The following is a 9849-nucleotide window of genomic DNA, read 5'->3' on the forward strand; positions in this document are numbered from 1 at the left end:
AAGTAAGTTTTAATATTTCCAGAGTCTTTTGAGGGAGGAGAATCCACACAAGATTTAGGGAGCAGGAAGAGCTGTTACTCTCAATATACCACTGGTACACCGCTTAAAGTAAAAATAGGCTGGTCTTACTCCTTCTTCAGCGTCCAGTGTTGCTGGTAGCTCAACTACTGTTATTTTTTCCACTAATGCTTCATGATTTCCATTTCTGCTCTGAGACAACAGCCATTTTGTTGTCTAGTGTTTCACAAAGGGATTATTATTTCCCTTCCCACAGACTTTGGAAGAGCTCCCGTTAGCACTAGTGACATTCTTTTACAAGAAAAGACTGCACTCGCTGTAAATAACTATGAGGTACCACAATATTTATGATTGTGACATGGAATACAAGCGTGACAGTGTGTCAAAAGAAATACTTCCACAATTATCCCCCCAAATACATTGGGTTATATAAATCTGTTTAACTTAATAGCTCCCTGATAACAGGACTTTGACACAATACATCACACAAGGTTTGTATGGGGCAATCCAATTTATAATTTAACAAATACTAATACAAAGCCTGAAAACACAAACCAAAACACCATCAACAGAAGACAAACAAACCAGCCAAACAAAAACCACTCCTTGTGCAGTCCAGGCCCCTGCTAAATACAGCAATCATGTGAATCACATTTCAGCAAAAATAAACGATAAACAGGCTCACTGGATAAAAATGAACATGTCACACACACACTGAAGTCTGATTTACGACAAGCATGAAGTTAGAGACTCCAGTCCTCTGCAGATATTTTACGCAAAGAAATGAATGTGTATAACTTTAACATACAAATTTGAAAGGCCTCAGTACTTACCCTGACTACACTGAAGTCCAGTTTAGTTTCTTGTGCACACTGTAATATGAGCTGAAAGCAATTTTTACTTTGATTTGTCATTCCATTTTCATAATAACGCTGTAATATCCTTTGTTGCTCTACAGTAAATACAGAACGCAGATTCATCTAAAAATAAAAGAAGATACTCTGAAAGTTGGAATAAAAACTGTAATACTTGCAGAATGTACAGGCTGTCATTTATGTTTGTTGTGAGAACGCTAAGTGTTGACATGTTTTCATTACAGAGAACTTTCCCAACACTTTTACTTACTTTCCAAAACCCCCGTTACAGTCAGCATTAGCGATTCCTTTGTGACAGACTCAAGTTGAATAGATGAACTGCATGTTTGGAACAACACTGACAGCCTTTCATAAATAAATAACTACTATACTGGGTTGCTAAGTCCAAGAGCCTCTAGTGTCAAAGAAAAAGTTTCTTTGTTAAGAAAAAAATAAAGGATAAAGGCATTAGGCAAACAGACTAACACCAGCAGCTCCAACAATATTGCCAGGTCCGTTTTTCCTCTCCTACCAAAAACAAAGAGACAAAATCCGAGATAAAAGAAAGGTGACTGTTCAGCACAATTAAGAGTTTCTGCCGTCTCCAACCCCAGCAAATCTACACTCCATTCTGGTCATGCAACTCCTGCTGTGTTAGCACCAGCACTTCCCAGCTGCAAAGTCACAAAGATCAAGGACCAGAAGACAAACTGGGGGAGAAAAACCCAAAGAGAAGGGCTTTAAGCAGTTCTGGTCCAGCCTACTGCACTACTTATGCTCTAATATTAACACTAAGGAGGGACCACCCAAATCACAGCCTGAGTTTAGAAAGGTTCATGCTATGGTGAAACTGTAACCTGAGGCTGTATTTCTTGAGAACATTTAAGTGTTATTTTAAAGGCAGTAAAGGGCTACAGCACCTCAGGATGTGTTCCTGCCCCTTTACTTTGTCCGAAGCAGCGCTGAGTGGTTCAGCATGCTCAACCAGAATGAGGAGATGCACGCTCCTCCCAGGCGAACAGCAACTCTCCGGGCTCTGTTTTCAGCCTGCTGAGCCAGCTCAGCACTGGGTCCCCCTATGAGAGGGCATCGCTTTGTGGGGACAAGGCCATGGCAGTCACAGTGGCAGCCAGGGATGAGATAGCTTCTTCAGCAGCGGTTTGATGAACTTGTTAAAACTGACCCAGCTTTGTTATGTGTGAAGATTCATGCCCTACCTTGGATAAGGCAAACAGCTGAATATGGCCAAGTACAGGACAGGCTACCTAGCAGCAAACTGACATTCTGTGCTCTTGTTATATGGTCCATACAGGCAAAGAATATAACCCTCTGGTTACATGCAAGAAAAGAACCCCATCACCACAGGATTTCCATACCAGGGACTTTATTTTACCCCAAGCAGGAGGCTGCCAGCTGAGACACCACTAGCACTTGCCAGGAGCAACCTGGCATATGACCTCGTGTCTCGGAAAGTCACCATCCACAAGTTATTTTTAATACTTTTGGTATATGTATCCAAATAATGTAAAACTAAAGACTAATATACCTAACCATCACCTTGTAGGAAAATGAAGGGGATGAGGGAATCCTTTGTAGCTTCCAAGCTTTTAGTTACCAGTTTTGGAAATTCTGGATGGAAAGCAGGAAAGTAGCAATATATTTAATCTTTGTACAAGAACTCCTCCTGATTTAGAGCAAGTAAAATTATTAAGGAGACACCCAACTCCTTTCACATTATTAATCAAGATGATTATACTACATAATGGTAATTGATACTAGAATTTGACAGGCCTTTAAAGAAAAAGACTAGTATCTAGAATTTGGAGTAAAATGCTTGTAGGCCAGAGCTTTGACCTCAGAGTTTACTTTCCTCTGTGTCAAAAGACCATAGAAAAATTACTAACTACTAAGCTGTAAAAACTGTTTTCTTTTCAATAATACTTAGAACAGAAGATGATTTTTCAATCATATTTTTACCCCTGTTCCCAGTTATTTACCCTCTCATTCTTGTGCAGCACCATCAGCTACATTACAAATCAGGCTTTGCCCAAGTTATGCCTCCACCAGAATGTGTATTCAGCCACAGTCAGAGCTGGGCAAAGGAGGCTCTTGCTCTGAATACTCTGCTGTTTAGATAAATTTGTAGCAAGCAACAGGGGAGACAGTTATTAGCCCATTAAGAAATCAATAAAGTTCATCAAAATCTACTTTATAAAGTTAAGTACTGGCTTCAGATCTCCCCTGTGGATATACATGATGATGCAGCCACCAACTGATTTATGGCACTTTTAAAGAACACGCAAGAGTTAATTTTGTGATTCTTTTTCCTCCTGCAGGACTGGCAGGCCCCAGCTTACACCTGTGTGTTTGCTATTCTTTCAGAGGTCCTGTTTTATTCAGTTGAGATCAGTTCCCAAAAACGACCTCACCAGAAATAGTTATGAACCTTGTATCGTTCCATATCCAGATGAAGTCTGTCTTCAAATAGTTCCAGGATTTCTATAGACAGGCTCATTAAAAAGCAGCATGCTCTCCAAAGAGTTCATCAACTGCAATGAAAACTCCTCCAAACTGCAGGATGGATTTTTAGAATCAGACCTCATGACCTGCAAGTGAAGGTGTGTCAGGTCCTTGACACGCTTTTTAATGATATGGATTTCTGTGTCCAAAGTCACTTCTCTGTTAAAATACTTTCACTGTTGTATTTGACATCTGTAGTTCAGGCAAGGACAGGGTAGAGCATTTTGCTGAAATCTCTTGATCTTCAGAGAACCCTATATGCATTGCATGACAGACTGCACCCAGCAAAGCTCGAGACATCACAGTCTGGTGTAATAAACAACTCATCTTTGCAGTTTATTTTCATCACTTGTAAACTACACCTGCCAACCAAAATACTGGTAAGTTTCCTTAGTGACTTCTGCCTTGAACGCAGTCAAATACAGCCCAAAGGGTTTGTGAGGAGGCCATCAGAAACTGATTTAAGCAAACAGACTGCAGGACCCTACAAAACACAGAGTTACCAAGCTGCGTTTACATTCCAACATCTAAACTTTCAAATAAGCAAGTCAGATTTTATTAATGCTTGTTGTGTTTTAAATACACTGAATCCTAAGGCAACAGACAGTTCCGTACCATCTCCCTTTGCCCCACATATCCACACATATATTTAGCAAAACTGCAGAAATGACATTAAAATATTGTTAAATATCATCAGCTACCCTGCTGTGTCAATCAATCTTATTCATTCTGCCCTGCCAGTTAACACATCCTTTTTTGAAAAGGGAAAAAACAACCCCACCTTTTAGCAGAAGCAACAGAAATTTAGGGGTCATTTGCAGAACAAACCAGAGCACACACACTGTGTTCAGCAGGGCCATGCAGGCAGCTACATCTGCCTAACAGAAAAGTTGGTTCAAATTCCACTTGAAATATTAAATTCTAACTATTCAAACCATAGGATTCACAGGTCCACTAAAGCAAGCCATTCTATTACATCCCACAATACTTCAAATTACACTATGATTGTTTGGTATAACATGTTAATAAACAAGTAGACCTTAAGCCCCAGACAGCACAGAAGTGATACATAACCTCAACACAGAGCACTAATGGGGAATAAAGCCCCAAGAAAGCTACCCCTCCCTAAGGAAGCATTAGAGTGGGTTTTGCTATCTGGGTTACAGACACAGCACAACCTCACAAGACAAGTGCTCTGGTCAGAGCCAGGCAAGTAAAACAACTTCTCAACAAGACTTCAATTATACAGAACAAGAGAAAGGAAATTCAGAATCAGTGTCTTTTTTAACTGCCCTCATAATAATTTGTAACTAGCCATAAAAGATCACAATATCAGCAGTACTATCTCCAAGCATTCAATCTCAGTATCATAGGGCAAAACACTAACTGGCATTCTGCTTTCACACTCATGCATAGGACATCTGGCAGGATTCCTTCTCTGGCAGGTTAAAAGCTCACTGGTAGTATGTCATCTGTAAAGTCCAGATGGAAATCAGTTTGCTATTAGCAGCTCTTAAGTGCTTATTTAGAATCCCTAAAACATCACCCTGTGCTGAATAAACCAATTACCGAATGCTTGGAAGCTCCACTAGAAAGCCACAAAGTCCAAAGCCATCGCATTAATCCACAAAGCGCTGCCTCTGCATATCCCATCTTCACAGGCACCAAGTTTTGCTCACTATTATTTGCTCAGTATTCTTAAAAACAATCTCAGTACCTTCAAAGGAAATAAACTCCTTTTCCCAACTTCCACACCTACAAAGCACTCCAGTTTCTTCAGGATTTCTCACCTTCGTTTTGAACCTCAGACTCCAACTTAGAAAACCACACAGATTTTTATCATAATTTCATTTTTAGCTTAGCTTTTCAATCTTAGAAAGCATATTTGAGCTTTTGGGAAGCCAGGTGTCCAGTTGGCACATTGGCACTGAAAAGTTTGATACAGACAAGAACTCTGTGAAATCAAATAAAATTCAGGCAAAGCATCATGCAAACTGAAATTCCATGAACGTAAGTTGTATTTTCACTTCAATAAAAGACAGAAGGGGCAAAGCAGTATTTAAGGATTCAGCATCTGCCTGCTCTGCTAATGAAACAAGGTAGCCTTGGCCAAGCATGTTGCTGTCTGTATGACAGTGCAGAGAACAATACGTAACAAAAGAAAAAGCAGGTTTCCTGTAAGTACTTCCTTCACCCCTGCCATGTGTCCCAAGCCAACTACCATTCAACTTGCCACTTGGGTGGCCTCTCACTACTCAACCTCCTGTAAACCTACCAATAGAAAGGTATTGTTCTTCATTCCCTTTCAAAACCCAGTACTTCTGCAGACTTTCTTAGCTGCTTGAGCAACTTTTTCCACAGTATCCACTTTCCTTTCCCTTCTGCGGCAAGGGACTGTACATGCAGAGAGGGGAGAACACCCAAGAACTAAAGGGGAGTTTGCTTCTGAAATAGGAACACATTTGCTTCATGCAAGAGGTACTTAATGTAACAAACATCCCACACTGTTTGCTGCAAATGCCTCATCCTTCCACTCCAGTCACTTTATTCAACATCCAAAATGAAGAATCTCTCCAGGGAGACATGGTGAAGCCCAGAGATGTATTTTCAGAAACTAATGAAAATAAAAAAGAGTACCACAGAAGAACTAGCAACATGAAAATGGAAATAATCCTGTATCAATGATCTCCTGATGATTAAACAAATAATTCAGTAGTTACGTATCTGTTCTGCAATGACTACTTGCAAGATCTGCAGGCAAAGAAAGAAAAAGCAGCTTAAGAAGGGAAAGAACTTCTGTTGTCTAAAGTCTGCCTGCAACGTAGAGCATGTAGTCTTAAGTGTCAAAAGGCCTCTAAACACCAGGATTGATGAACTAAAACTTACTTACAAGGTAAGCCTTTATAGAATACTACATTAACAGTAATTAGTTTGAAAAACAGGGAAACAAGATGAGAGGTGTATCATTAAGTTTTTGACAGTAACAGAAACTAGGCTTAGATGTGAAATTAACATCAATTAAAGAATTCATTCAGAATACAATCCACCACAAAGTAACCAAGTATAAAAAACTTTATGGTAAAACTGTTAAGGATTAACACAGAGAGATAAAAGGGAAAACAAGCAGTTTCTGGGAGTGTTTTATTGTGTGCTTTTTTAAACTCAGGACTAAACAAACATTTACTTGGAAAAAAGTCACTTATAAAAGCCTATAAGCCTATTACTATTTTAGGTTGTCCATTCCTAACAGGTACAACAAGAAAACCAGCACACACCTCAATTTATTTCCTTTTTTCTCTCTTTCTGCAGACCTCCAGCAGTACAAAATAACAAAACCTGGTGCCAACATAAAAGATGAGACAAAACTGTGACTATAAGAAAGCTTCTATATACCTAAGACAAGTCTGCAGTAGCGACGCTATTACTACAGCTTTAGAAACCGAAACTGCACCAGCAAGCACTTAATTCACTTCCCACACGTGCCAAAAGCTGACAATTTGTTGCACACCCCAAGGGGAAGGAACCATCCAACCAATTCCCTAACTTATGCAGACATACTGGATACACATCAACCAACGTTTAACCACCTGAATCTGTAGCTTACTGCCTCTTTCCTACACACGCCAAAACACAACTACACAGCTCTGAACTGTAGCAGATTATGCTTATGGGTGGGTAAGAGCAATACACAGACCAGCTCGTGAAACTACTTTTAAATATCCATGACTCGCAGCACAACTGCTTCCCTCCTAAGTACAGCAGTTTTAACACTGCATTACGGTTCTACCTGTAAAACGAAGCCCTTTAATTAGGAACAAATTAGGACAGCCCTCAATAACTTAATAACACAATAACTCATGACCACAGCTCTGCAAGTTTATTCACTTTATTCATGCAAATAAGGCTTCTGACTTCAACTGGACAAACCACATTTTAAATTAAGCATACACACCACGGTTTGTAGGGCCCGTGGCAGAAAAGGAAAGGAATACTCATACAAATTTACCCTGAAGATGCGAGGGCTGCTTCAGAACTCGTTTAGAGGATACAGAACCACTATGATTGGTTACACATGCTCTTACCTATACTACCAGCAGCCTTAGGCTAACAGAACGGAGAGGAACAGGTTTGGGGATCACTTATTCCTCAGTGGGCATGCCCATGTGCCAAACAAGCTCTTCCAAGGGTGAGCCCTCCACACCACCACAGGCTGCATGGCAAGTGCACTTCTCCCTCATACCATTCCAAGCACTTGAGAGCTAGAATCTTGACAGCAAAAGGACACCGTGCCCAACTGCCACCATAAGCGGTTGTAACTGGCCCCAAAACGGGGCCTCTGAGAGGCCGGAGTCCCCGAGGGAAACACGGCTTGAGCTGTTCCCTGACAACGCCTGCAGCTGGCCGCCTCCTGCCCCGCACAGGCCTCACACCGACAGGCACCATTACCCCTGCCCAAGCGGCCGCACGGAGCTGCCCCGGCCCCGGCCCACGGGCACAGCACCGCGGAGGCGCGCAGCGGGGCGAGCGCGACCCTCCCGCGCATGCGCTCAGGGCACCAAGGGGGGGGCACAGGGCAGCGCGCACGCTCACCGCGGCCGAGGCTGCGCAGGCGGCTCCTCAGCGCACCGCGTTCCTGCGCGCATGCGCAGAGTCCCGGCCCTGGGTGCCCGGCGCCGGGCGCTGCGGGGCCGCGGGGGAGGCAGGAGGAGGGTGTGCGAGCGCGGGGCCGCGCGGCCGCCCTGCCCCCACCGCCGGTCCCCCCCTCGGGGCTGCGGGCCCAGGGACATCACCATCATCATCATCATCATCACCATCATCATCATCATCATCATCACCATCATCATCATCATCATCATCACCGTCCCCGCCCGCCCGCCGCGCCCCCCCCCCGTGCGGGGCCCCGCCCGCCCCCCTCTCCCCCCGGGACTCACTGGCGCCCGCCCACCGGCCCTGCGCAGCGCGCCGGGCTTACCGTGCTGTGCGGGGCCGGCCCGGGCGCGCGGGGCTCCGGATTCAGCCGGTTTCGGCTGGGTCGGTCCCGGCGTCACACAATGAAATCAGCGCCTCCGATCATTAATTCTCATCATGATCGTGACGTCAGCGCAGACAGCGGCCAATGGCAGCGTGAGATCAGCGCCGGCCGGGACAGCGCTCCCCCGCCCCTCGCCCGGGGGGGGGGGCGAACGGTGCCGTGCGGGGAGCGGCAGACACCGCACCGCCCCTGCGGCCCGCACCGGGCAGCCCCGCCGCGCCCTCAGCCCCGGCCTCCCGCACGGTGCCCGGCGTGTCCCCGGCTCCCGCGCAGTCCCCGCTCACCCGCATCCCCCCGCCTGCGGGCAGGTAGCGGTGGGCGCCGTAGAAACGCCGACGGGGCGGGCGTGAAGCGAGCTCGGCGTTTTCAGAGAGCGATAAATAGTGAATCGGCTGTGCGGTGAAGCCGACCGTGTTTCACAAGGTTCTCATCGCGCTGCTCCGGGCACGCGAGTAGGTGAAGTCTGAAAAGCTTCATGCAGGGTCGGGGTTTCAGTTCAGTGAACGTTATGGCAGTCAAGAAATGAACTTTTTGTTTCTTGGGGTGAACACCTGTGGCCTGGGAAGCCCTTGCCTGTGTATCGGTTGGAGCTGGTGACTACAAGCACCACAGCCCAAAGCACTCAAAACACTGTTACTGTCCACGCGCAGCCCTGAGCGCTTGTTTTCCATCCGTAAGAAGACCTGGTCAATAAACAGTGGGATGTCCGATACAGCTCATCAGTACTGACAGACTCTGTGATAGAAATCACATAAAGGCATTATTTGGTGGCTTGGCTGTAGGAGCACGAAGAATTCGGAATCTGATTTGAGGCCTTGTGTTCATTACAAAGCCTATAGGTATGTCATAGCCCTGTCCTCAATAGTTCATGCTGTATGTCAGAACATTAAGATGTTAAAACAGGCAATTTCGTGTAGTGACTTTAGTCAGAACAACTGGTGAACACTTCTGGGGGACTGAAGGAAAATAATTGCTCCTGGTTATTTACAGGCAAGGAGGAGAAAAGTGGTCAATGTGCATGTTCATTTTAAAGTTCCAGGAAGTTAATTATATCGTTTAAAGATTTTAATACTGACTCCTGATACATTTAACGCACTTTTGGGCCACCTAAAGTTTTGTCTATGGTTTTCCATAAGCAGTGCAGCAGGAAAACGTGGTGAATGCTTGGTTATCCACAAATAAAGTAGGACCTTCTAGAGTGTCTTTTAATAGTTGAATAGTAGTTCATGTTCTGTCCACATTGTAATTACGTTTCCTTCACCACTTGGGAAAGTCAATCAATTAATAAAGCTTAATCTGAGCTAAAAATTTCCAGTACTTGAATTATTCCAGTCTTTATCTTCCCTTTCCTGCTGTTTAAAGAAGAAGATGTACCAAGCCAGCTCTCCTCTGGTCATGTACATCTCCCCCGTTGTAGCTGATGTG

The 9849-nt window shown here is 44.4% G+C and overlaps 1 protein-coding gene across 5 annotated transcripts in view; it reads right to left on the minus strand.

Moving 5' to 3' along the window:
- Positions 1-8547, minus strand: part of HDX (highly divergent homeobox) — a 43008-nt gene extending 34461 nt beyond the window's left edge. For 3 of the 5 annotated variants that reach the window (XM_062640175.1, XM_062640173.1, XM_062640177.1), the window contains exons 1-2: positions 8365-8547; positions 852-998 (exon numbers count right to left, since the gene is read on the minus strand). In XM_062640175.1, the coding sequence (XP_062496159.1) occupies positions 852-998 (147 nt within the window). In that variant the 5' untranslated portion in view covers positions 8365-8547. Of the gene's footprint in view, positions 1-851; positions 999-1143; positions 1402-8364 lie in introns of those variants that run through there. The other 2 variants (XM_062640174.1, XM_062640176.1) reach the window with 2 other exon arrangements.
- Between the last annotated feature and the right edge of the window lie 1302 nt (positions 8548-9849).

Source organism: Pezoporus occidentalis, unplaced genomic scaffold (genome assembly GCF_034315485.1).
Source record: "Pezoporus occidentalis ecotype Australia unplaced genomic scaffold, CSIRO_AGI_Poc_V1 ctg63, whole genome shotgun sequence".
Taxonomy (NCBI): domain Eukaryota; kingdom Metazoa; phylum Chordata; class Aves; order Psittaciformes; family Psittacidae; genus Pezoporus; species Pezoporus occidentalis.